Below are 26628 nucleotides of genomic sequence, written 5' to 3'. Positions count from 1 at the left end.
AGGGTCCCACCCCAGAGGCCACGATGCGGGAACAGCTCAGGCTCCCCGACCCCATGTCCCAGAACTCAAGGTCTGAGCAGCAAGAGTCTTAAACTGTCTTCCTTTATTTGTTTATATTTGCAATATGAAACTGAAGCTCGGCACAAACACACGCACACTCACGCCAGCCTGGGGAGAGGGAGCTGGGACAAGGTCACTTGGCAGCTGGGCTGGACCCCAGACCCTTGGGAGTAGGACGGGGACCCCAGCCAGACCCCCGCCCCAGAGTCCATGGGAGATGGGGGGGTCTCAGTGAGTGCGTGAGGGCCCCAAGGGAATGTCACTGGGGAGGCCCCCTGGGACCAGGACCCCCAGCTCTCTCCCACAGAGCTGGCTGGGCCAGGTGGAGGGTCTTTTAGCTCCCAGCCTGGGTCAAAGTGCAGGGTCCGAGGCAAGGGGATTTGGGCAAAGGCACGACCCCCACTCGGGCCCTCCCCCAAGGTGGACCTGAGCTGAAAGGCCAAGTGTGGGTGTGGGCGTCTGCACCGGAGGGTGGGTGGGCATGGTGGGAGGGGAGGGTGGGTGGCAGCCTCAGGACCCTCACCACAGCGGCCCCAGTGGGACAGGGTGAAGGTCCAAGCCACTGCCACCCAGTCCTGCTTCCTTCTGGCTCCCCGCCTACCCACTCTCTCCCCCCTCGAGAGATATATATATATATATATATATATATATATATATGTATATATATATATATATATATACACACACACACACACATATATATATATATATATATATACACACACATAATATATAATATAGGTCTCTCTCTCTCTTTCTCTCTATTTGACTCTATTCTAGGAGACAAAACTCCATAATTTTTTCTCTCAGTGCAAATGGGGGTGGGGTGAGGGGCCTGTCTCCCTGGCACCAGCCTCCTGGGAGTCCAGAGAGGACCTGGGGTGGGTAGGGTAGGGATGGGGTGATGGGGCAACAGGGCCACTGCGGAACCTGCCCTGCCCCCACCCGGACAGGGTCCACGTGGAGTACGGAGGATTTGGCTGCCACCACTGGGACCAGGCAGTTACCTGGGGACCGAGAGGAAGACCCACGTGAGGAGCCTGCCACCCTGTGGCCACCCCGTGAAGTTCCTGCCTGCCCTGCCCCAGCCCACCCTCTGCCCCCAGCCCCACCACTCACTGGGAGCCCGGGGACGCCGGCCCTCCTGGGGCAGAGCCATTGGGCATCGGAAGTGGCTCGAGGGCCAGGGCACTGTTGGGGGAGAGGGACGACATGGGGAGGTCAGTGCCCCCCTACGTAACACCAGCTGCCCTGTGAGGCTGCACCATGCTTACCTCTGGCTTCGGGGGAGCCCCAAGGACTCTGGGCTCTTCACCCCCTCCGTGGTCTGGGGGTGCTGGTGGGCCCTGGGGGCCGGGACAGAGGTAGCAGGGTCTCTGGTTGCACTGTGGGGGGACCCGTGGGGTTACTGTCACTGACACCCTCCTGGGCATTCTCATCCCTCAGCCCCCTGCTTGTGTAAGCAGGGAAGGCGTGCACGGCTCAGGGGCGTCCCTCACATCCGAAGACCCCTGGGAGCCGCCCACCGGCAGGAGCAGCTCAAGGTTAGCGGGACACGAGCTCTGCACACTCCAGCCCCCTTCTGATCCTACTGGGCCTTCCCACCCCAGGGCTGAGTGCGGGACCCTGGGATCCAGGATCCTCTCTTGTGGCCATGTGTGGGCACAGGCACAGCCCTAGACCTTCAGCTTCCCGAAGCTCTGAGGCAGTGGCACACACCTGCGGGGAGGAGGGTCCTGCAAGGGCCACGTGGATTAGCTCCAGGGCAGGGACAGCCCAGGGACCAGGCTCTACCCACCGCCCCAGATTCTCCCCTTCTTGGCCCCCTAGTGGCTGCTCCCTAGCCAGTTACCTGTCCAAGGAGCTGGGAGCGGAGTGCGTCCCTCTGAGGGTGGCCTGGAGGTCCCCAACACTGACCAAGGCCTGGCAGGGGGCTGTGCGGAGCAGAGTGGCCCAGAGATGTGAGACTCGGCGAGCTTAACACCAGCCTCGCTCCTCAGGACCAGGTGTGGACAAGGCCAGGGGACAGCTGTGTATGGGAGGGCTGAGGGTGAGGTGGGCAGGATGGAGAGTGGGTAGAGAGCGGCTCACCCGAGGGCTCCGCTACTTTGCTGCCGTCTGTGGCTTCCTGAGGTGCTGAGGAAGGGATGGGATCCTGAGACCTAGGAGGCAAGAGAAGGAGCCTAAGGTGCAGCCCCCCCGCCGCCCTGCAGCTGGGGTCGGCGCTGGAGCTTAAGGCAACCAGGCCCTGGGCACCCACCACTAGGCCTCACCTGAGCTGCAGGGTGCTGGGGGCTGCAGGGCCAGCTGGGCTCGGGGTAGGGAGGTCCAGGGGCCCACTGCGGGGCTCCTGTGGGGCAGGGGGCCCAGAGTGCAGTTCCTTCTCCCTGCAGGCTTGGGGGCCGGTCGGGGCATCCACAGGCACTGGGTCAAAGGTTGCTGTCCAGCTGGGGCCTGGAGAGGGAGAGCAGCACAGGGGTGAGCACAGAGGCAGACAGCCAGATGCACCTGACCACGCCCGCCCCGCGCATGCACCCACCCGGAGGCTGGGGGCCGGGGCTGGGATGACAGGTGGGCCCAGCCCTGCCACGGGCCACCCGCCGGTCACCATCCTCGTCGTCCTCATCGTCCTCGTCGTCCTCGTCGTCCTCACTGTCTGTGCTGCCTCCGCTCCTGCCCCAGGGACACCTGTCAGTCAGCCACTGTGCTGGGCACCCTTCTGACCCCACCAAGGCCAGCCCCAGGCAAACGATGGGAAGGAATCAAAGGGATGGAGAGGAGGGGGCAGCGGGGAAGAGGCCCAGAGAAAGAGCCCATGTCCCATGGTGGTGGGAAGGCAGGTGGGAACTTGAGTGCCCTCTGGAAAGAGCGTGGCCCGGCCCGCAGCACAGGGGCGGAAAAGTCCCGCCTAGCCCTCAGCAGCAACGGGGACACCTCCCACCCCCTGCACAGCTCTCGCAGGGAAGGCTGACTCCGCACTCTTCCTCCATCCATTATAGCCTCGGAGGAGGGCAAAGTCCAGCAGCGCAGCTGCTCCAAACGTAACGGCTGAGTGTTGACTAACACGCAGATACCGTGTCCAATGCGGAACCGCTAAGCAAACGTGGATGCTGCTCCACGGTCACTGACTGCCGTGACCAGAAGGGGCTTGTCCGCACAGTGAAAACGAGCCAGACACTTGGGTAGACAGACAGGGTAGAGGGAGCTTCCTGAACCTGGAAACCTCGGAGGGCATCTCCAGAACCCACAACCCATGTCACACTCAACAGGGAGACCCGATGTCCCCCCAGATCAGGGAAGTGATGTGGGGGCCTGCTCTTCCCACTTGGAAAGGAAGGAGCAAAACTATCTCTAACTGCAGAAAGGGTGATTTTGTATATAGAAACCTAAGGAGTCCTCTAAAACTGTTAGAAAAAGCAAGTTCTGCAAGAATGCAGGATACAAGATCAATGTGCGAGAGACTTTTATTTTTACACACTTATGACAACTTCAAAATGACTTTGAGAAAACAATCCCACTCAGGATTGTATCAAAAAGAATAAAACGCTTAGAAATAAAATTAACAAAAGCAGCATAAAACTTATACTCTGAAAACTACAAAACACTGTGAAAAGTAATGAACACCTAAATAAATGTAAAGACATCCCATGTTCATGGACTGGGAGACAAAATATTGTTAAAATAGCAACACTCCCTGAACTGCCCTATAGATTCAGGGCAATTCCTCTCAGGGTCCCAGCTGGCTTCTTTGTTGAAACTGACAAACTGATCCTAAAATTCACCTGGAATCTCAAGGAACCTGGAATGATCAACACAACTTAAAACAGAAGAACAAACTGGATGCTCACATTTCCAATTTCAGAACTCACTATGATGAAACAGTAATGAACCAGAAGACAGAGGCCAGAAATAAACACTTGCAAGTACAGTAGAAAGATTTTTGACAAAGGTGTCAAGACCATCCAGTGAGAGGGGAGTCTCTTCAACACGTGATGCTGGGACACTGGCATTCCCACACACAGAAGAATGAGGCTGGACCCTCCCACCTCACACCACATCTAAAAAACTAGCTCAAGCTGGATCAAAAACCTAAACGTTAAAAGCTGACATTGAAAACACAGGGATGCATCACAACCTTGGATTTGGCAATGACACCCGTAAGTGCAAATCAACTTGGCAGTCACACAACGACACACCAGCGGATGGCAAGTGACACACAACCACACCCACCCGAGGGATAGGCCTCACATGTAGGAAGAGGCAAAATCTATAGGGCAAGAAGTCAGGAGAGCGTCACCCTCGGAGGGCGGCCAGCAGAAGGCACGGGGGTACAAGGATGGTTCTGCTCCCTCCTCTGGGTGCTGGCAAAGGGATGTCCACGTGTCCGGACACTTAAGATCCGTCTACTTGTCTGTATGCTAGTCACCCGTCAATTTAAAAAGTTAAAACACTCTAACCCTCAAATCAGAAGCCACAGGGGTCAAGGTGCAGGCCCTGAGTTGGTATTCACATTGGCAAGTCTATGCCACCCAAATGCATTTAGTCAGTGATTCTGGGGCCAACTAGTAAGAGAAAAAATAATGTACTTCTTGTACAAAGAGCAGGTCACAGCTTACTGACCCGCATGCTGGGACTGTGAGGGACAATCATCGTGTCTCCTTTCACTGGAATTTGGGAAAGGAGCTGACAGGACACTTACTGCCCTTTTGGGAAGAACACCTGCCCGACAGCTACCGAAGGGGAGAGGAGAGTAGGGGGGGAGGGCAGATAATGGTTCCATTCGCACCTGGACCAAGCTGTACCTGAAGGACCCACCTACCGTTCCAGCCTTGCACAAGCGGTTATCCTACTCCTTTTGTAACTGAACTTATCTGAATTGGGTTTTTATCACTCACAATTGAAAGTGCCCCAAATAATAGACACACTACCTTCTCCTTATTTTTCTCACTCACTCCAGCTGATGAAAACCATTTTACATGGGCCCTGTGGCCCTGCTGTGCTGGGGAGCCTGTAGGAGGGTACTCACCGCACACCCGGGGGCTGGCCCAGGCGGGCCCCCCTGGCCAGCTGGCCGCCCTGCCAGGCACCATCCTCTCCATCAGACCCCCCCGAACCCTGGCCCTCTTCCTCGTCCTCCTCCTCATCATCGAACTGCTGGATCCGGTCCTTGTAGCATATCTCAAGCAGGTTGGCGTTGGGCTGCGGGGGCGGGGGGGGGCGGTGGTGGTGAGGTGAGCTGACTGCCTGCAGCCCGCCCCCACCAGCAGGGGTAGGGGGCAGCACTCACGTTGTCGTCGTCGGCATTGAGGGAGAAGGTGATGTTGGCCGTCTTGTCGAAAGGCGCACTGCGGGAGAAGCACAGGGGCACTGAGGGGAGGCTCGGGCCACTTCCCCCTCTCATCCCCTTGCTGGACGACCCTCGCTCTCCTCGGGCCCTGTACCAGCGAACGCACCTCCTCGCTAAAGCTGATCTATAACCCCATATCAACTCTGGCAGCACCCTCCATCAGCGCAGATGTCTGCAGAGCGGAGTTAAGTGAGTCGCCCAAGCTGCACACCCCCAGCCGAGTGAGGTCCCACAAGGAGACGGGGTCAGGCCCCACCTAAGACTCCTGAACCTTGTTTCCTCTACCGTAAAATAAAGGACACAGAACCTAGCCGGAGAGGTTGTTTTTAGGGTCTGAGATCATATGCTGGGTGAGATTATTCATTTTCTATGTACACACTTCCCACAGGAGACAGTTCACTGTTCACAGTGACTTTACTGGATGCAGCCTCACACGGGCCGCCCCACACAAAGCATCGCCCCAGCCCAAAGAGGGCCAGTCTGGGCCAAAAGTATCAGCCTTGGAGCTGAAACAAAAACGCTTCTGTGTGGGCCCCACTGCCAGCCCGAGGCAGGACCCAGATGGGGGCGAGTGATCCTAGGGATCACGGGGAGTGCGGTGCTCGTCATCTCCAACTTCCAGCCTTGCAGTGTCCACATCCACCCACACCCATCTCCGCTCAATTCTTTCTCTTTCAGAAGGCCTCACAGAAGCGCAATTCCTGGGTTAAGGAATTAAATCCATGCATTTTAAATACTGACACAAATTGTGGAAAGAGATTTGTCAATTTATACTCCTACCCGCAGACTGTGCAATTTTTCAACAGCCTCCTACTTGTTTTGTTTGCATCCTGCACCCCCTTTTTTTTCTGGGGCACCAGTCCATCCTTCTCCTGTTCTGTGGAAAGAGCACTTTGTATCTATGCCGAGGTCCGGGCTCCACACCATGTGGTAGGGATCCTCCCCAGGTTGTTATCTGTCTCTCTGATTCAGGAAGTACATTAACAATCTCTGAGTGCTGACTTGGCACAGCCATCGTCCAAGCACGTGACAAATGGACTCACAACCACCACCAGGGCAGGTATTCTCATCTCCTTCACAGAGAGGGAGCAGCCCGCATGCACAGCTGGTAGGCCCAGCAACCAGAGCCCTGCGAACAGCTAATTCAGCCCTGAGATGAAAGATACTCATCCATTTTCTGTTCCAGAATGCTTCACGGCTTTACTTTTCTCTTACGTTTAAAGCTTTTAACCTCACTGGGATTTATTTTGACGGAAGAAGCAACACAATTTCATCCCAAAAGGGCAGCCGGCTAAGCTGAGGCCATTCACCGAGTGTCACCACCCCCGCCAGGAGGGGTGGTGTCTTCCTTGGCCAGTGTCCTTCCTCTCCAGGGGGCCTCCCAGCACTGGGCGCTGTGCGGGACAGAGCAGCAGCAGACACAAACCTCACTTCTGAGTCCTACAGGGTCTCTGTCTCGCTGTGGGCCCGAGAGACCACAGCTGACCCTCCCACAGTAACTGGTGAGTGCCCTGGGGTGAGTGACAGCACTGCGTCCCGGCTGCAGATGGGATCCTGAGCCCTGAGCAGAGGGTCGTCATGGCACATAACTAGGTAACACCTGAGAGGGCCCGGCATGCTGCCTGTGATGAAACAGACCAGGCCAGGGCCCCGGCCCCCACATGCAGCCCCGAAGGGGCCAGCCGGGCCTTTCTGTCACTACCCAGCTCAGGAACACCCCCACGGCACGCCCTTTGGTGACCGTTCCACTTTTTCTTGGGTGTCATGGACTCATCTTCTACTCTGACAGCACTGGCTGTGCCGGTCACTGAGCACGTCCCCCAGGAGCCTGCATGGCCCCCAGGGTCCAGTGTGAGTCCACAGGTGGTGGCTCCGCTCCCACCCCGACACAGTCTCCCCTTCAGACTCTCGCTGCCTGACCTTCCTTTCACTATCTACCCATTGCTGTCGTAAGGCTGCTCGTGAAATTGACAAAACACTAAAACTTTTAATTTTTTCTCTATCAGCAAAAAACTTGGACAATAAGGAACGTAGTTCACGAGCGCAAGGCCAGAAGCGACTGCTGTCAGTGTTACCGGACAAACACAAATAATCAGACCTGGTCATTGAAAACCATCTCTCACGAGGCTCTGAGGCCTCCACGGGGGGAGGTAGGCCAGCTCTGAGTCTGCGAGTGTCTGTCCCACAAGCTCCGCAGCCCAGCTCTGCACAGCCAGCCCCCGTGTCCCAGGACGCCCACGCCTCCTGCCTGGTCCTCAAGAGGCGGGAAGAGGGCCCGAGGCCAGCTGCTCTCCAGGCTGAGCCCCACGTGGCGCTAGGCGGGCAGTGGGGACACTAGGAGGATGTGGGGAGGACGGCAGGAGGAGCACGCTGCGGCAGCGCGTGCTGACTCGCCACCTCACGTCCCTCGTGTCACGCGGCCGGCGGGCCCCGCCTGCCCCAGCCTTGCATGGGCCACACTCACTTTACGCTCTCCTCCTGCTCCCCGAACTCCTCGTCATTGAAGCCAAAGTGGTCGATGAAGGCTGAGGTCATGCGCTGCATCTGGAAGTCCATGAAGGCCTGCCAGGGTGCAGGGGGCAGTCAGTGCCCGGCGTCCAGAACAGCCGCCCCGCCCCGCTCCCCCACCGCCCCCACCTGCTGCAGCACTGCCTCCTCTGGGAAGTTGAACTCCTTGAGCCTGTCGTCCTCGTCGTCGCTGGAGGAGTGCAGGTGGTGGGTGTTCACCTGGGCAGCGGGGGTGGGGTAGGGCAGGGGTCAGGGCCTGCGGAGCCCCCAGAGAGGACGTGCACGAGCTGGGGCTGTGGGGAGGGGCGTCCAGGCTGGACCAGAAGGAGGAGCACCGGTGAGGGCCGACGTGGGCGCGCCTGGGTGCAGGGGCCTCACCAGGTCCACGGTGTTCTTCTTGTTGGTCTCCGCCAGGGGTCCCGACACGAACACCTCCCACCGCTCCCGCTGGTCCTCTGGCAGCTCTGTTGGGGGAAGGGGGGTGTGAGGACACAAGGCCCCGGGCGCCCAGCCTCCTCCCGCCCCCGGGCCAGCCCCAGCCCTCACCCTTCAGCAGCTGCCCCAGCTGCTCGGCGTTGGGCCCCTTCTCCGAGTTCTGCGCCAGGGCGTTGGCTACCCTTGTCAAGTGGCCCATGTAGCCTTTCCGAGGGCCCCCTGCGGACCTGGGCGAGAGGGGCCGCGGCTGGACACAGACCCGCCCCGCCCGCCCAGCCCTGCCCTCCCCAGGGAAGGCCCTGACGCTCGCTCGCTCACTGCACACGGTCGTTCTCCTCCCAGGAGGTCAGGATGCGCTCCACCAGGCGGCACTGCTGCAGCAGCTGCGGGGGAGCAGCGAGGGGCTGGCGTGGGGTGGGACCACGGCTGGGCCCTGCTACCCCAGCCCACTTCCAAGCCCCTGGTCTGCCTACAAGGAGCGTGCAGCCAGTGTGCACACGCACGCTCCTCCTCTGCTCACCCAGAAATGCCCCCTGCCTGTGTGACGCCCGCTCAGCCCACCCAGCAAACCCCAGAGCCATTCCACCTGCCTCCAACTCCTGCTTGTCCACACCCCCAGCGCCCCACTGGTCAGCTCCTCCCTAGGCCCCGGGCTACAACCAGAAAGGCATCTCCACTAGTGTGGTGGCCATCACCCTGGGAGGACCCTTCCTAGTCCCCCACGACATCCACTGTCCCCCAAGGTCGCCACTCCACTCATCCTCACCCCCACACGTCACCCTCTACTTTCCAAGACTCTCGACCTAAGGAAGAGGCTGAGCTCCCAGTCCCCGGCACATGAATGGCCTGGCAGCACCCAACAGGCGAGGGGAAGGTGTGGGGCAGAGCCCACCCCCAGAGATCAAAGGGGGACCTGGGAGCCCCACTCACGTGTTTCACGACAGGGTTCTGGGCGGGTGTGTCAGAGCTGCTGTTGGAAGGAGGCCCAGAGCTCAGCATCGTGCTCACACACACCTCCACTTGGGCGTGCAAGAAATTGTTGAACACATAGTGGAAGAAGAGGTCCTGGGGGTGAGGGGCACAGGCTGGCTCGAGCGACCCCCACCCAGTCCCCATCCTCCCCACCCAACCATCCCTCCACACAGTGCCCCCTCCGCCTCCTGCCCTTTGTCCCCTGTACCAGAAGGGTGTTGGGCACGTCCAGTGCCAGGAGCTCCTGGGTCAGGGCCGCATCGCTGGCGCTCAGGGCGCTGGCCAGCAGCTTGACCACGTGCAACCGTGTGTTGCCCAGCGGTGGGGCCAGGGTGCCCCATGTCGTGCGCAGCGGCTCCAGCTGCAGGCACAGGAGAAGCTCAGTTCCTGCCCCAGCACTGCCCTGACGGCGGGGCGCCCTTGTTGCCACCCCCTCCCCCACGCACCCTACCCACCTCAGGCGGCTCTAGCAGGAGTTGGTGGAAGCGGCTGAGCCGTGGGCGCAGGGCATGCAGGGTCCCCACGCTGGACACGGCGTTGTCCAGGGTTGCCTGGGCCAGAAGCTCCAGCTGCCCATCCACGCTGCTGAAGAAGTTGTTCACAGTCACAGACTCAGACCTGCAGAGGGACGGCAGAGGGCAGAGTGAACCGCCCAGACAGCCTGTGCACATGCATGTGTGTGCACACGTCTGCACGTGTGGGCCACACCTGGGAGGGAGTGAGAAGCTGCTGCCCTTGGGAGCCCGGGATCCTGGGGGCAGTGACCCACCCGAGCAGCCTGGATCCTAAAGACCAGCTCGAAGCTACAGGCAGTCTACTCACCCTGTTTCCTCGTCTGCCAGAAGGGAACAAGAGGACTCCCCTCCGGAACCCTAGTGACCCCCACCCCGGAACTGAAGGGTGGGGCTCCGAGGGGTCACCTGGGGAGGGAGGCCAGCCTCTCACCTGGGCCTCCTGGGCTCCAGCAGCGTCAGTAGCACCTGGATTCCACTCACGATGACGGACTGGCTCTGCTCCCCCTCCAACATGTTGCTCAGAAGCTGCTCGATCGTCTCCTGCCTGGGGCGGGGGTGGCAAGCGTCAGGGAGGAGGGCCCCCAGATGGCTCCCCCTTCCCTCTGGACTGGGCACCATCTGCAAACCCACTTCTCCAGGGTGGCCAACAGCTGGTCAGGCTCCGGGCTGTCCTGCACTTGGATCATCTGCTCCCGGCTCAGGCGGATGATGTCGCACAGGGACTGGGATGCGTTGGAATGTTGCTGGGGGAGGGGGGAGACAGAGATGACACCCCGGCCCCGCCCTGGTGTCAGGAAGCCCCACAAGCTGAAGAATGGGCACCCACCCCTGAGGACAGAGGGTCACACAGACCCCGGGACACAAATGCCGAGGGAGAGAACAAAAGCACCAAACACTGGGAAGGCAGAGATGACAGAGAGAAAGGGAAACCAAAGCCGACTTCCTGGAAAAGGAGACACCCCACACAGACACCACACTATGCACAGTAGCTACAGAGGAGAACAACTTGGGCGTCCACTACCTGGTGAACAGATAAGCAACTGTGGTCTATCCACAAATTGAAACGTTCTTTGGCCTTAGAAAAGGATGAAGCGCTGACACACACTACAACATGGATGAACACAGACAACTTGGCACTAAGGCAAAGAGGCCAGTCACAGAAGACCCTGCATCATGCAATCCACTTATACGAAACGTCCAGAACAGGCAAACCCAGAGACAGAAAGCAAACTGGGTTGGTGGGGGCCAAGCAACCACGAGGGAAATGGGGAGCGGCAGCTAATGGGTACAGGATTTCCTCCGTGGAGTGATGAAAAATACTCTAAAGTCAACATGGCAAGGGCTGCACAACCCAGTGAATATATTAAAAGCCACTGAATCCTAGATTTTAAATGGGTGAGTTATGTGGTATGTAATAAAGTTGTTGCAAGATAAACAAAGACAACCATAAGCAGAGCTCTGAGTCTAACCCAACAGGTGCTTCCAGGGCCCACCCACAGACCCCCGGCCCATGCAGACCAACCAGGCCAGGGCCACACTTCAGAGCCCCTCACAGATGCCCTGCCACCTGGCTCATGGCAGATACCCCTAGTCCCTCTGCCACAAAGGCCTGGACAGTCATCACTCTCCCAGGCCAGGCACTGGCTGAGTGCCTGGTGCTGACTACCTGCGCCTGTGGACCTCTGCCTACAAGCCAGTGGGCCGGGCGGACAGACTCAGGGCTCCTGGGTGGCTTCTTTGAAGGACAGGCAGAGCTGATCCAGGCACAAGAGACAGGAAGAGCCACCAGGCCACAGAGCCAGCAACAGAGGGGAGGAGGAGAGGGGCCCCTGAGAAGGGCAGCAGCGAGGGGCCAGGGCCAAAGGACCCCCTTCAGAGCCCTGACCCCTCAAGGGATGATGGGCCAAGTTCCTGAGAAACGTTCCATGTGTGTACACCCGTTTTCTGTTCTCAGCAGGAGCCCCCCGCTCAAATACACACAGTTCCAAATGCTTCCTTTTCTCATCAACTCGTTTAAGAAGGGAGTGGACGGACAAGTTGGTGTGGGGCGGAGGCTGGAAACATCAGGTGGGCGGGCTGCACTCACATTGTCGTCCTTCGAAGGGTGGATCTGCTCGATGAGCCGCTGGACAATCTTCTCCTCATTGAGCCACTGGGGGCGAGAAGGTGGAGCTCCGCTCACTGACCCCGCTCCTGCCGCCCACCCCTGCCCAGCTGCCCCGCTGCAGCCCCTCAGCACTCACATTGACCACGTCCTGCCTCAGCTGCGGCCGCTCCACGCAGGTGAGGAGGCGCAGCAGGAGGTCCATGATGGCCGAGGTGCCGATGTGCTGCAGCAGCAGGTCCACAAAATCGTCCTTCTTCCGCAGGAAGGACACGAGCTGGGGACACAGGGACTGGCACGTCAGCGCAGGACCCAGCCCCACGCCCACCCGCCCACCCTCCTTGGGGCCCCAGGCACCTGGTCGGTCTTGCGGTTGATGAGGACGCCCATGACCTTGCTGAAGAAGCTGGCCAGCAGCGGGTTGAGTTTGCCGCTGCTCTGCAGGAAGCCGTACAGCCGGTGCAGGAGGGACTCGTCCGCACCCAGTGCGTCGTTGATCTGGGGCACGTCCGACGTCAGGATCTCACAGGCCACGCTGGGGTACCTGACACACCCAGAAAGGGCCGGGGAGGGCATGGTGGGGGCGGAGGCCAAACCACCCCGCCTCCCAGTCGCAGCCCATTCATGCTCCCCACCCCCCAAGGCAGCATCCAGCCTCCTGAGCCTGGACCTGACCCCCTATCAACACCTGTCCCTCTAGTCCCTCTACCCCCAACCCTCCAGTCTGACCCAGGCCCAGCCCCGATGACCCTTCTAAAATCCAACCTCATCCCCTCACCTCCTTGTACAGACAGGGAGAGGACTGCCCCACCCAGTTTGCCACCCAGGGCCCTGGGGGACCACAACCTTCTCCAGCTCTGCCCCATAAACTATAAGGCCTCTGGGAAGCGGGTTCCTTGAGGCACGGCAGGGACCCCAGGGGCAGCTCGGCACAGGTGTCAGAATGAAGGCTCCCTGCTACTATGAGCAAAAGCCCAGTCCACGGGGCCACTGGACACACTCAAGGGGGTACAGAGGCCGGGCGAACAAAGCAAAGAAGGGAGAAGACACACGTGGGGGCAGGTAAGTGACAGATGAACACTGGGGGACACAGGGGACACTCTGCTGGTCCCCCAGAGGTCTCCACTGTGCACCAGACCCCACACTAAGCAGCTGGCAGCACCTCACAGACCCCCACTTCACAAAGGGCAAAGTGAGGAGAAGCAGTCACCCACTCCCCATGTGGCTCAAGACCTCCGGGGACAGAAGATGCAGAGCTCGTAAGGACCACCTGTGTGTCTATAGTGTGAGGGGCCAGGGAGAGGGCGACACCAGGGAACCAAGAGGATTGTCCAGGACAGACTGAGCAGGGCTCAAGAAGGGCAGCAAAGGGACTTCTCTGGTGGTGCAGTGGTTAAGAATCCGCCTGCCAATGCAGGGGACACGGGTTCGAGCCCTGGTCTGGGAAGATCCCACATGCCGCGGAGTAACTAAGCCCATGCTTAGTTACAGCGGCGACAAGAGAAGCCACTGCAACGAAGAGTAGCACCTGCACCCGCTCGCCGCAACTAGAGAAAGCCCGCACACAGCTATGAAGACCCAACACAGCCAAAAATAAATAAATAAATAAAAAAGAAGGGCAGCAGAGACCAGGGCAGACAGAAGCCTCCCGTCATGGAGACGATTCCTACTGACCCTCAACAGGGCCCTGTCCTCTTCGCCCACCCTCTCTGGCACACCCGAGGGCCCTATGGTGGGAGGGAAGGGCAGAAGAGCATGGGGGAGGGGGCACAGGCACACCCTTAGCACCTGGCGTCACACTGGGCACTGGGAACGTGGGGGGTGAGGGGGCAGGCCTCACGCTGCCCATCCTCCAAAAAGGGAACAAAAATCCAACTGAATAAACCATGGAAATAAAGTCGGGGTGGGGTGTGGGCCAATGAAACACACTGCCCAAACACGGCACCCCTAACAGCTGGGGAAGGGTCCTCGGGTTCGTTCTGCCCATCCCTCCGTCTGGGAAGTCCCGTAACAAAAACGGGAGTCAACAACGTCCACAGCAAGTCGGGGTGTCCCACCGTGGGGGACCGACAGGGTGGGGCTCACTTGTAGCGCAGCCGCTCCTCGCCGCTGGCCGGCGGCTCCTGGGTGACCCAGGCCACCATGGCCTGCAGGTGTGGCGGCTGCAGCAGAAAGTCCAGCAGCTTTCGGTTGACGACCTTGCATTCCTGCAGCACGTCCTCCTCATCCAGCAGCTCGGGCAGGCTCAGGTCCTCCCGCTCCAGCAGCGTGTCGAGGTGCGAGCTCGTGTGCAGGTCAAACTTCCAAAACATGGCGCCCTGCGGGCAGGGGCTGTCACACGTGGGGTCCGACCCCGCCCGCTTCCCTCCACCTCCCAGCCTACGAGGACCACCCTATGGGCGACTGTCCTGTCCACTGCCGAGCCCCCAGGCCTGGGGAAGACCCCCGGGTGCGACCACACACAGGCCCCGTGGAAAACAGCCCCGACGCTGTGCACGGAGCCACCATGATCCTGTCCCCCGCAGGGCCTGTGTCCACTGTCCCCACATCTAGGCTGGAACTGTGCTCATCCTGGAACCTCTGGCATCAGACTCGCTTCAATCTGCATTGCCGAACAAATTAAAATGCCCCATGACAGCCAGCACGGTTGCCATCCAGCCCAGCAATCTCTGTGCTGTGTGCAGGGTGTGGGGTAGGGGCAGAGGGAGGAAGGTCTGTGACGTCTCCAGGCTGTGGCCGCTGCCTGGACACTACACGCACACACACCCCGAGCCCCCGTACCCAGTGCCATGACAGGAAGAGGAAAAGTTTGAGGGGAGGGGGTGGCAGCTCCCAGAGCAGCCGCTGCCCAGGGCCAAAAGGAACCAGGACGCGGAACCACCTTAGCAGGGAGGACGGAAAGCCAGCGCCCAGCACTGGAGGATGGCAGCTCGCTGGCCAGCACTGGAGATCCTGTGCGCCTGGCTGTGGCCCACCCCACCCGGCACTGGCCTTAGGGCCATCTCGGGTGCAGCACTGAGCAGGTGCCAGGCGGGCCCAAGCCCTCGGCCAGCAGGGATTTGGGCGCTCCTCTGAAGATTTCTATAGGCTCCCAGCGTCGGCCACCGGGTAGAGACCCGCCCTGAGCTGGCCGCCAGTTCCCAGGTCACCTGCTGCCCACTCAGGTTCCCTATGCACCGGGTGCTGTGCCTATGGCCCTCGGGAGGGGCTGTGGTCACCCCACTGTACGGGCAACCACACCCGGGTAAGCTGGGCCCCCCGAGCACCGTGCAGGCGCTGACCAGAGCTCACGCACGTCAGCCACCTCGTGGAGACCACCTGAAGCAGAGACCACTGAAGACAGACCCAGAGACCAGGATGCCCCTCCCGGAACCTCCCAGATGCACACGCCAGTCCCTCTCCTACAAAGCCCTCCCTCGCCATTTCTGGCCCACACCATCCCAACCACGGAGAGCATGCCTGCCAGATGGGGCACCAGCCCAGGGGAGAAAGACGCTCGACTCGGGAAGCAGCTGGGGCTGAAAGCGGGGCAGAGCTGGGTGGCACGTGTGGCTGCGGGCAGGCGACTGGCCTTCTGCCCCTCGGTTCCTTCAAGACGCCACCAGCATCCAGCTCTCCCTTCCAGCCTCCTCAGGAGCCTCACTTATCTCCTCCCAGCCCTCAGGGTGACTTCTCAGTGACTGGGAACAAGTGGCTCTAAATCTGCAATCCCTGCCAGGACTCATGTCAGTTCCTAAGCCCTGGCCACCTACGGTTGAAGGTGGAGTGGACGAGCCATGACCTCGGGAGACAGCAGCAGACACCGACCCCAGACAGTGGGTGGACAAAGGGGGCACTTGAGGGCCCCCAGTCCCACAGGCCTCATGGGTCCTGTCCGACAGCATGCCGGGACCGCCCCCTTAGCCCTGCACCCCACCCCACTCAGGACGCTTTTCTGAAACACAAACGTGAGCACCTCATGCTTGCTCCCCCCAGGAGACCCTGAGGTGGCTCCCCTGTCTCCGCACGAAGACCCCGAGGGCCCCTGACCATCTCCTGGCGCTCCCCACCCAGGACCTCCTGCTCTTCAGCACTCACCGTCCCAGTCCTGTCTGAGTATGTGCACCAGGCTTTTCACACCTGCGACCCTCTTGGCCGACCCACCTCCATGCGTGTGCCGAGCCCAGGCCACGTCCCCTGGTACCACCCTTCCCCGAGCAAGCTCTGGCCTGGCTGCTCACATGTCGCCCCGCGACTGCCCTTTCAGGGCGCATCTCCTTCAGAGCCTGCAGCCCCCTGAGAAGCCTCTTGTGTGACGTCACTGCCTCCAGCCCTAGGCCTCTGGTTCTGCGGGAATGGGGGCATACTGCAGACAACACGCCAGACACATGAAGTGGACAAACCACGTTAGCTGCACCCCTGACACCGTTCCCAGGCCCACACAGCCATTATCTCAATCTACCCTCACAATCGCCCCCAAGGAAGGAACCGGTGGCCCCATTTTACAGGTGAGGAAACTGAAGTACACCGAGGTCTGGGGGCTGGTGAACTGTGGAGATGGCACCCAAACCCCAGGAGGTAATTTCTCAGGGTGCAGGGCCTCATCCCATTAACTGGTGCCCAGCCACTGCCAATGAACACTCACAAAATAAGTGAGTGAGCTCAGGCCCGAGGTGGCTGCCAGCACTGGCTCTGCCCTGGCTACGGCCTTCCCTAACCTGGCTCTCACCAGCTGACACCCTCAAGGAGCTGAAGGCCAGCTCTTTCCTGGTCCCTGCGGGGCTTAGCGAAACGCTCAGCCTCGAGTCTAGCACTTACTCAGTGGACATCTCTGAGTTCAGGGAGGAAGGCTGGGCCAGATACCTCACAGCCTGTACAGCCCTTACGCTGAATGTGCCCTGATAGGATGGCGGACAACGCAGAGAGAACCCTCCTTGCTGGGCTGCTGTGAGCACCCTGGACAGCACCTAGCACGGTACCGGGCATGCAATATGTGCTCAGAAACACTAACTGAAAGGCACCCCAAGTTTTCCCACGGACCCTGCTCCTGAGGCAGGAAGCTGACATACCTGTCAGGGAATCAGTAAAGGGACCCGCTCCCACCCTGTCTCCCCCAGCCGCCACCCTCAGAGGCTCCCTATAAACCACAGTCACAGGTCGGGTGGGGTGGGGTAGGGGTGACCACCAGGGCAGGCACGCTGGGGATGGGAGGAAGGAGAGTGGGCTGAACCCAGTGCCGAACGTGGGTCCCTGTGTCGGAGTGAGGACCACTGCTCCAAAAGGAAATCAAGGCAGCACCCCCCGCTCTGCAAGTGCTCAGAGACCTGCCTTTGCACGAGGGCAATTCCCCACTTCTGCCCAGTTCCCAGACCTCTGAGGGACCCTTCCACCGTCCTCTTCACTTCAAGACACAGCCGGGCCTGAATGGGTTTCCTGAGCTAGGTGGACCTGGGACCAGAATCACTTCAAGGGGCAGCCACTGCTGGGCCCAAGGGACAAGGAGCTCGCCATGGCGAGAACACCACCTCTTTCTACATCACAGACTTGTGCGGCGATAAGGAGACCAGAGAGGTCAAAAGGCCACCCAGATGGCATGAACAAAGCCAATCACCAAAGACTACGTCATATATTTCCATTTCCATGAAACATCCAGAAAAGGCAAATCCATAGAGACAGAAAGCGGATTAGTGGTTTTCAGGAGATGGTGGACATGGGGGTGGGGGAGAAGAACTGCTAGCGGGTATGGGGTTTCCTTTTGGGGAAAGGATGTTCTCAAAAAAAGAGTTCTAAAACCAATTGTATACAACTTTATTTGTCAACGATACCTCAATTTAAAAAATCCATTGTAGGACTTCACTGGTGGCGCAGTGGTTAAGAATCCACCTGCCAATGCAGGGGACATGGGTTTCAGCCCTGGTCCAGGAAGATCCCACATGCCGCAGAGCAACTAAGCCCGTGTGCCACAACTACTGAAGCCCGCGCACTCTAGGGCCTGTGTGCCGCAACTACTGAGCCCATGCTCCACAACAAGAGAAGCCACCGCAGTGAGAAACGAAGAGCAGCCCCCGCTCGCCACAACTAGAGAAAGCCCGCACGCAGCAATGAAGACCCAACGCAGCCAAAAAAAAAAAAAGAAATAACTGGTTAAGCCACAAAATGTCTGGATTAGGATATACTATCAAAATGGAAAGGAATAAAAAAGTCTATAATAGTCATTAAAATTTGAAAAAAAAAATCCATTGTGGTGACTGATGATTACATAACTCTGAATAGACCAGAAACTGTTTAACTGTGCACTTTAAATGAATAAGTCACATAGGGTGTATGAATTACATCTCAACCAAAAAACCAGTTATCAAAAACAAACAAAACCAAAGCTGCCTGAGGCTGCTGTGACAGGGCCAGGCCTTGGCCTTGCTCTGTATCCAAGACACCCCGAACTGACAAGCCGCCAGGGCAGAGCCAAGGCTGAGGCGTGAAGGCTCCACCTCGGGAGCACACCCAGGTCCCCCCTCACTGCCAAGGCTGTCCCTGAGCTAAGCAGGCCCCCCAGAGCTGGGGGACAGGGCTCTGCAACCCCTTCAGAGAACCTGTGCACCTGCATGGCACTGTATCTCTAATCAAGACGACTAGGTACAGCACTGTTATTATTCCAATTTGATAGCTGAGGAGATGGGGACCCGCAGGGGTCCAGCCACAGCAGAACCAGGACTCAGCGCCCTCTCCAGAGCACAGGAGGAAATTCTCAAGGCTGAGGCACGCTCACACACTTCCAAAGCACCTGGAGACGCGGCACAGGCTACGCCCCTCCCATCCCACCCCTCCCACCTGCTTCGGACAGCAGGTAGGACTTCCCTCCCAAAGCTGGCTTGCCAGAGAACGGAGAATGGAGAGCGGGTGCGGCGGAGGGCTGGGGGGTGTGGACTCCAGCGGCCTCAGAAACCAGGTGGCCCCTTAACTCTCAGAACCTCAGGTCCCTCCTCTGAAAATCAGAGAAGGCTGCAAGGATCAGATGCAGTCGAGTGGTAGTCAGAGTCCTACAAACATCAGGTCTCAAGCTCTACGCAGAACAGAGATGCAGATACAGAAGTGGAAATAAGAAAACAGAGAAAAACACTTTCCCCCGCCACAAACTCTCAATTCACTCTAGCCTCAAGTCCTGACAGTCAATCCCACCTTCCACTTAATGGAACTTCCTGGAAGCCCTGGGAACTGGACAGGAGAGGTGGGTTTCATTCTTACTCTCTAAGGGGGTGAATATGGGCAGGCACTTGGCATCCAAATGCCTTGTTTCCTCATCTGTGAAATGGGGGCACAGCCATCAGGAAGGGCCATTTTATGAGAACAGCAGGGTCAGGCCAGTGGTCCTGATACAGCAGGTGCTCAGCAGGTATTGGCCTTTCCTATCTGTCCCTGAGGCCAGGCTAGAGCCTGGACACTTCTGAGCAGGAGGGAAGGAACAGCCACTACCCAGGGTGACGGCGCTAAAAACAGAAGACCTGAGGAAATGCCCCATTTGCCTGAGTGACCAAGGTCACTCAAGTGCTCTGGTGGGCGCCATACACCCCGCCACCCCCACTCGTTGCAACTTTTAGTGAACTTCAAGAAAACGGAAGTGACTACCTACTGGTTTTTAGCGACCGTTTGAAAACCATGACTCTGACTGCAAACGGAAGAAGGGGAAACTGTAAATGAGAAAGGAAGCCATTAAAAACGAAAACTACCTCTCTCTCTGCCAGCTCTGCACCATCGCCCCAGGTTTCCTGCTTTGCTGCGTTGTTCTCAGGCCTCCGACACCAGCTGCCCCTCTCAGGAGCCTGCCAGCCCCTGGCCCTGCCTGGGCTCAGACAGGGCCCGACTGCAGCTCCCACAGAGCGTCCCCACTGCCGCTGCTGCCACTGTCCGTCCAAACACAGCCCCGCCTGCAAGGGAGCCCGTGGGCTGATCCTTTATCTGCCACCCCTTTCTCACCTGCCCTGGCCCTGAAGCACCCGGAAGTGGAGGTCAAGTGTGAAGAGGCCTCTGGGAGGGCCTTGGGGCGGCCACCTGAGATGCCCAGAGACTCCAACATTGGGAGAAGCCAGCTCAGGCCTGCTGCCGCTGCTGCCCTCAGCCACCACAGGCCAACAGGCCCCTAAAGAGACAGCGGCCAGGCAAGCCGCAGGAGGGGAGAACCTGCTGCTGGTTGGCCAGCCCCCAGCCCCTTGCAGGGCCCAGCAGGTCAGAGGACAGCAAGACCACCACCCTCTAACTGCCCCCCGTCCGTCAGCTCTCAGCCAAATCTGAAATGTAATGGGGGTGGGGGACTTCCAATTCCAGGAAGGGGACAATGGACAACAGCAGGACCCAACACAGACCCAGCAAGGTAAGTGGCGGGACATCCATTTGGAAGTAGGGGCCGCAGAAGCCAGAGGAGAGGGACCTGGCCAAGGCCACATGGGACGATGGGCTGGAACTTTCCTGTGGCTCATCCTTCCCATGGGGGGCTGGGGGAGTGGGGAGGCAGCAGTTAGGGGCAACACCTCCCACCACTCTGGCCCTAGACCACACCTGCCCAGGGGAGGTGGCAGCTCTGGTCCAATCCCAGAGGATGGAACAATTAGGAAACAGAAGAGAATGGGATACCCGGCCAAGGACTGAGGAGGGGCCCGAAAGCTCCCATTCAGTGACATCTCCTGGATGGGTTCAAAGGGGAAAAGAGCAACGAATAGATTTTGAAATAGCTCTTGGAAATCAGAGGGCAGGAGTGAGTGTTATAGGGTGCTCCAAAGTCAGAAAGGCCTGAGTTCCAATCTGCCTCTCCAAATTCCAATCTCTGGGGCCTTAGACCAGACCTCACTCCACTAAGCCTCAGTCTCCTCCCTGAGAGACACCTCGCGGCCACTGTAAGATGGCCCTTCCCATGGGAAGATCCACAAAACCAGTGTTCGGGGGAAACCATGGTGCAGCCTGCAAAGGAAGGTGTGTCCCCACCCCCCAGGTACTGAGCCCGGCAATGCGGGGAAGGCTTCTGGTTTCCACCAGGGCGTCCAGGCCTCTCTCACCTCATCTCTTGCTGCAACCCGCATGGCGCTCAACACTCCCGCCACACCTGACTGCTCGGCTGCTCCCTCTGCCTTCCCTCCAGCTCTCTGGGCCTGACTAGCTAGCTCCTCGTGGGTCCTTCAGGCTTCAGCACAGACACCACTTCCCCCAGGAAGCCTCCCCTGACTGCGTTAGAGGCCTTCTCCACACTTGCACAGCTCCCGTGGTCACACTACGATGGCATCCAAGCGCTCTGCGACAGAACTTGCCTATTCGGTCGCCTGCCTCCCGCAGCAAGATGCCAGTTTCCCGGGACCTAGCATAAGGCCAAGCCCACAGCTAGAGATACTTCTCTTCTTTAATTTATTTTATTGAAGCCTAGTTGATTTACAATGTTGTATTAATTTCTGCCGTACGGCAAAGTGACTCAGTTATACATATAAACACATTCTACTTCATATTCTTTCTCATTATGGTTTATCCCAGGATACTGAATATAGTTCCCTGTGTTATACAACAGGGCCTTGTTGTTTCTGAGATACTTCTTGAACTGATGAAAACTGGAGTCCAGAGGGGAAAGGTGACCTGCTATGGTCACCTGGCCATGGATCCTGAAAAAACATTGGGTGGGTGGGTGGGTTGGGGGGAGACCAGCAGATTTCCTTTACTGGAAAGAACAGTAGGTATCCCAACAAAACTAACTACTAAAAACACAAAAGTAAATGAAAGTACACAACTCAGAACATACAGCCGCTCACAGTAGCAAGAAAGCAAATAAGCCACAAGGATACAACACCCAAGCAAGAAAGCAGTTTCTCCACTGCAGCACTACTGACAGCTGGGCTGGAAAACACCGTATTGTGGGGGGCTGTCTTCTGCACTGGAGGGGGTCGAGCAGCATCCCTGGCCTCCACCCACTAGATGCCAGTAGCATCCCCTGAGCTGTAACAACTAAAAATGTCTCCCACCGTTAGTAAACGTCCCCTGGGGCATACCATCGCTCCCCGCCCCCGAGTTGAGAACCACTGCAATGGATAATCCCAAACTAAATAATAACCCTAAAAGCTCCCCATCCTGGTGCACTTCCTGTGCCTTGCTTTCTGCTACAGGCTTCTACAAACAGCACGCTGAATCCCCAGAACCACCCTATGAGGACAGCACTGACGTCAGTGCCACTCTACACCCCACTGAAGTTTCTTCTTTACAATTCTGAAGCCCGTCCCACACCTGACAACACATCTTCCTTTCCAGAAACATCCTGCCTTTCAGGCTGGTGTTACTGGTAACAACTGTGTCCTCGGCACTGACGTACAGGTATGTAAAACATCCAGCAAGAAAGACCCTAACCGGGTCACGTTCAAGGGCCTGGACAAGCAGCCTGACCAAGGTATTCCGCCCGCGCGCCCAGCACATCTGCACCGCAGGTGCGCAGACTACTCCTGGGTTCCCACCTTCACACATCTGCACGTGCTGTTCCTTCCACCCAGAAGGCCCTTCTTCCCACTTTCCATCTGTCAACTCCTACTCACCCTTCCTAGATAGAAAAAGCCACCCGCTGAGCCAGTCTCACCAGTCCCTCTGCTCTGTGGCCTCCACAACACCCTGAGTTATCTCTGTCACTACACCAGCAACGGTGACTGTCCGGCTCTGCCTTTGTTTCCCCCGGGCAGGGCCTGGGCCGGTCCCTCCCTCCCTCTGTGCCCTCAGCCGGCCTCACCTCACAGAAAGGGGACGGAGTGGTGGCTGCTCCACAGAAGCCTGGCTCCCTGCCCTCCTCACAGCCCGACACAGCAGGGCGTGGAGCCACGGCCAGGGTGAAAGCCTGACTACTCTAGTGTCCTGAGCCCAGGGTGAGAGGCAGAGCCCAGAGTCTACGACGCAGGCACAGAAGGAGCGGGTGAGGCACAGAGAGGGAGGGCAAGGGGTGTCCTGGGGAAGGGTCCGCGGGGGAGTGGGCCACAGGGGAAGGGAGCGGGCTGGAAGCCCAGGGGCTTAGGGGGGTCAGAGGGGGAAGACACTAAAAACTACAGGGGGCACCCGTGGAATCACAGGAGGTGAGGAGGGGGAGGCAGGACACGAGGTGAGGGAGGGGAAGGTGGAACAAAGAGACACTGAGGCAGGGGAATGGGCCTGAGAGGGGAAGGAAGGGTGGTCTGGAGGAGGAGAGACTAGGAGACTTGGGGGGCTGAGGGGGAGAGAGACAGGAGACTTGGGGGGCTGAGAGGGAGACAGGAGACTAGGGGGGCGGAAGGGGAGAGACTAGGAGACTTGGGGGGCTGAGGGGGAGAGACAGGAGACTAGGGGGGCTGAGAGGGAGAGACAGGAGACTATGGGGGCTGAGGGGGAGAGACTAGACTAGGGGGGCTGAGGGGGAGAGAGGAGACTAGGGGGGCTGATGGGGAGAGACAGTAGGAGACTAGGGGGGCTGAGGGGGAGAGAGACAGGAGACTAGGGGGGTTGAGGGGGAGAGACTAGGAGACTTGGGGGGCTGGGGGAGAGAGACTAGGAGACTATGGGGGCTGAGGGGGAGAGAGACAGGAGACTAGGGGGGCTGGGGGAGAGACAGTAGGAGACTATGGGGGCTGAGGGGGAGAGAGACAGGAGACTAGGGGGGCTGGGGGAGAGACAGTAGGAGACTATGGGGGCTGAGGGGGAGAGAGACAGGAGACTAGGGGGGCTGGGGGAGAGACAGTAGGAGACTATGGGGGGCTGGGGGAGAGAGACAGGAGACTAGGGGGGCTGGGGGAGAGACAGTAGGAGACTATGGGGGCTGAGGGGGAGAGAGACAGAAGACTAGGGTGGCTGAGGGGGAGACACTAGGCGACCTGGGGCGCTGAGAGGGACAGACCGGGGGTAGGGAGCCCCCACGGACGAGGGACAGGGTCCGAAGGAGAAGGGGTGAAGAGACTCGAGGGATACCTGGGCGGGGCACTCGGGGGAAGGGAGGGTGACTCGGGTGCTTGGACTGCGGGGAGACTCCCGGTACGGCCCGCTCACCTGCGCGGGGGGGCGGCGGCTCCTCGCACTCGGGGCTCATCGGGGCGCCCCCCCCGCCCCGCCGCCGGCGGCTCCGGCCCCTCCTCAGGGAGCCGGTATGTAGGGGCGACGGGCGGCGGCGGGGTCTCGCCCTGGCGCCGGGGCTCGCGCAAGCGTCTCGGGCCTAGGGGGGCCCTCGCGCGCCGAGTTCCAGAGTTTCGGGGGTCAGTGCCGGCCGGGTGGGGCGGGGGTCCGGGGCCCGCAGGCGAGGTGTCTGAGGGAGGTTGGCGGGGTCGCGAGGCCCACGGAGGCCCTCAGCTGGGAAGTCGCCCCGGTTTCCCCGGCCCGGCGCGCCCTGCGGAAAAGCAAGGGCCGGTCACAGAAGGCGTCCTACTCCGCAGTCCGAACAGGCCGCAGTGCTGAGCAACGGCTGACGGAAGCCGAGGCCCACTTCCTCCACCGCCCCCTTCCCCACACCGGCGAGGCTCCCGGGCTTTGCAGTCGGCTTCAGGGCCTCAGACGCCCGGCTCCGTCCGCCACTATCCCACAATCCCCTGAGAACGGAGGCACGCAGGAGGCCCCGCCCTCCCGCCGCCGACTCGGTGCGCAGGTGTGCGGAGGCCACGCGCCCGAGCCCTACAGTGCGCATGCGCGCTTGGCCAGCCGCTGCGGAGCACGCCCAGCTAGAACAGCTCCGCCGCAGAAGTGCTTGCGCCGATATGTGCCAACGGTCTCTTCCTAAGTAAACCCAGGCAACCCAGTGCGCAGGCCCCACTGCACACTAGGGCATCGTTTCTCTGCGACTCCGTTCCAAAGTCCACAGGAAATCCTGCTCCTGAATTTCTCTATCCCCTCGCTCCCTTTGGATATCCACTTGCTCTTCTGTCTCCTCCAATCACATTCCTGCTTCGCCTCCAGGGTCGGCTCCTGAGCAATCCATCTCGGCTTTTCTCTCCAACCCCGGCCAGGAGCTTTTTGTCCCGCTGCGATCTTTCTCGACGCCTTCCTCCTCTGTGCCTTGGGCTGACTTCAGTCCCACTTCTAGGCCTTTGCCCAGGCCGTGTCTTTACTGTTGCCAGCCGCTGCACCAAGTATCCTCTAACAACATCGACTGGAAGGGTTCTCCTAGACTTTGTGTCCATGTTCTTTAAGGTCCCATCTTGCTCTGATCCTCAGTTTCCTCAATTTTCATACCCCTCTCTTGCCATGTTACAGGCCTTCTGTAAGAATCAGCGCTGTAAGTGCGTGTAAGGAATCGGCATTTAAAAATTTTTTTAACTCGCAGATTTACCTTTTCCATTTCAGGGACATTTTCACTGAATCCTATTTTAGTTGTTTGTTCTCTATTTCAAGGATGTCAGTTATGCATTTGTGCTTAACATCTGTTAGCTTCTCTGTAATTGCTTTAATCTTTGTCATTTCTACCTGCATCTGCTGATTACCACATGTCAATAATTTCATTTTACAGCTGTGTCTCTTCTGCTCCTTGCTATTTCCAGTGTATTTGTTGCATGTGATGTTCTTAGCTACTGCTGAGTGACAGGCAACCACAACCTATCATGCTCACAGCTTAGAGCTGCAGGTGTGAAGGTTGGTGAGGCTGGTTCTGTTCCTCATGTCTCTCGTATTCTGGGCACCGATGGACATCCCAGGGCACCATCTCATAAGAAAAGACAGAGGCGCCTCAGATCAAGCCAAACGGTGTTAGCACATTTCAAGTCTCAGGTTGCCTCACATGTGCCACCATCCATTGGTCAAAGCAAGTCACGTGGTCAAGCCCAAAGTCATGGGGCGGGCACCTACGCCCCACCCACCATGGGTGAGGAAATGTACTTCTCTCATGGAGGTGCAATGAGAGGGAGCAGATATTTGTTGAACCATCTAATTTATTAATTACCACAGTCCTCGATTTGTTTCCTTAGGTTTGCCAAGCTTACCTTCTCATCTTTGAGGTCTTGTTTAAAAATGGACACAGGTTACTATTCTTATACAGCTTGAAGCATCTGTGAGGCATTTCCTTCTGTTCCTTGAATCATCTTCTACATCAGCTTCTTTTGTCGTTTGCACAGCATTTTGCTTGCTTTTTCCCCAATACGATTGCATAGTTGCCACACTGTTTTAACGCATAAGCTCAGGAACTGAGGGGCAGGGGGTTGGCCATATTAAATCACCAAATGGAACCTGAGAAGCTGACAAAGTCCATCTCCAAGAACCTGGGAAGCTGCAGGGGCTTAGGACTGAAGTTGGGTCTCCACCTTGTCAGAACTCACAGCTCGACAATGCTGTTCTTTGCATTAGAATTGGAAGGAGCTTCTTAAAGTGTTTGGGGGGGGGGTTCCCTGGTGGTGCAGTGGCTAAGAATCTGCCTGCCAATGCAGGGGACACGGGTTCGAGCGCTGGTCCGGGAAGATCCCACATGCCACGGAGCAACTAAGCCCATGCGCCACAACTACTGAGCCCACGTGCCACAACTACTGAAGCCCGCGTGCCTAGAGCCCGTGCTCCGCAACAAGAGGAGCCACCGCGATGAGAAGCCCGTGCACTGCAACGAAGAGTAGCCCACACTCGCCTCAACCAGAGAAAGCCCGCGCGCAGCAATGAAGACCCAACACAGTCAAAAATAAATAAATTAAATAAATAAATTTATTTTTAAAAAAGTGTTTGGTGGGAACACTCATTCCCCATTGCTCACATTTCCACATGGAGAA

General features: G+C 58.5%; 1 protein-coding gene and 1 long non-coding RNA gene across 4 annotated transcripts; one reads left to right on the top strand and one right to left on the bottom strand.

Annotated features, from left to right (window-relative positions):
* Window positions 1–83: 83 nt before the first annotated feature.
* On the bottom strand, window positions 84–24586 carry PPP6R1 (protein phosphatase 6 regulatory subunit 1). 3 transcript variants are annotated; one of them, XM_067718964.1, is made up of 24 exons: window positions 23942–24585; window positions 14027–14259; window positions 12299–12485; window positions 12081–12218; window positions 11924–11989; window positions 10468–10580; window positions 10268–10381; window positions 9778–9940; window positions 9531–9683; window positions 9281–9415; window positions 8669–8733; window positions 8462–8577; window positions 8294–8379; window positions 8045–8134; window positions 7872–7969; window positions 5348–5405; window positions 5087–5259; window positions 2600–2733; window positions 2334–2514; window positions 2152–2222; window positions 1913–1994; window positions 1335–1445; window positions 1180–1251; window positions 84–1067 (listed from the first exon to the last, which is right to left on the bottom strand). In XM_067718964.1, exons 2-24 carry the CDS (start codon window positions 14251–14253, stop codon window positions 1064–1066), a joined length of 2637 nt encoding a protein of 878 aa, XP_067575065.1. In that variant the 5' UTR covers window positions 14254–14259; window positions 23942–24585; the 3' UTR covers window positions 84–1063. The 3 variants fall into 3 exon arrangements, with proteins under 3 accessions (XP_067575065.1, XP_067575067.1, XP_067575066.1); XM_067718966.1 differs by lacking the exon at window positions 1180–1251 and having other exon boundaries at window positions 23942–24581; XM_067718965.1 differs by lacking the exon at window positions 84–1067 and having other exon boundaries at window positions 1176–1251; window positions 23942–24586.
* On the top strand, window positions 19940–26565 carry LOC137214920 (uncharacterized). Its single transcript, XR_010939072.1, has 3 exons — window positions 19940–20285; window positions 22054–22258; window positions 26299–26565. It is a non-coding gene; the product is annotated as an uncharacterized lncRNA (long non-coding RNA).
* Window positions 26566–26628: the final 63 nt, after the last annotated feature.

Source organism: Pseudorca crassidens, chromosome 20 (genome assembly GCF_039906515.1).
Source record: "Pseudorca crassidens isolate mPseCra1 chromosome 20, mPseCra1.hap1, whole genome shotgun sequence".
Classification (NCBI taxonomy): Eukaryota; Metazoa; Chordata; class Mammalia; order Artiodactyla; family Delphinidae; genus Pseudorca; species Pseudorca crassidens.
The sequence above is the reverse complement of the archived record's forward strand: the minus strand, read 5'-3'. Positions and strand labels throughout refer to the sequence as shown.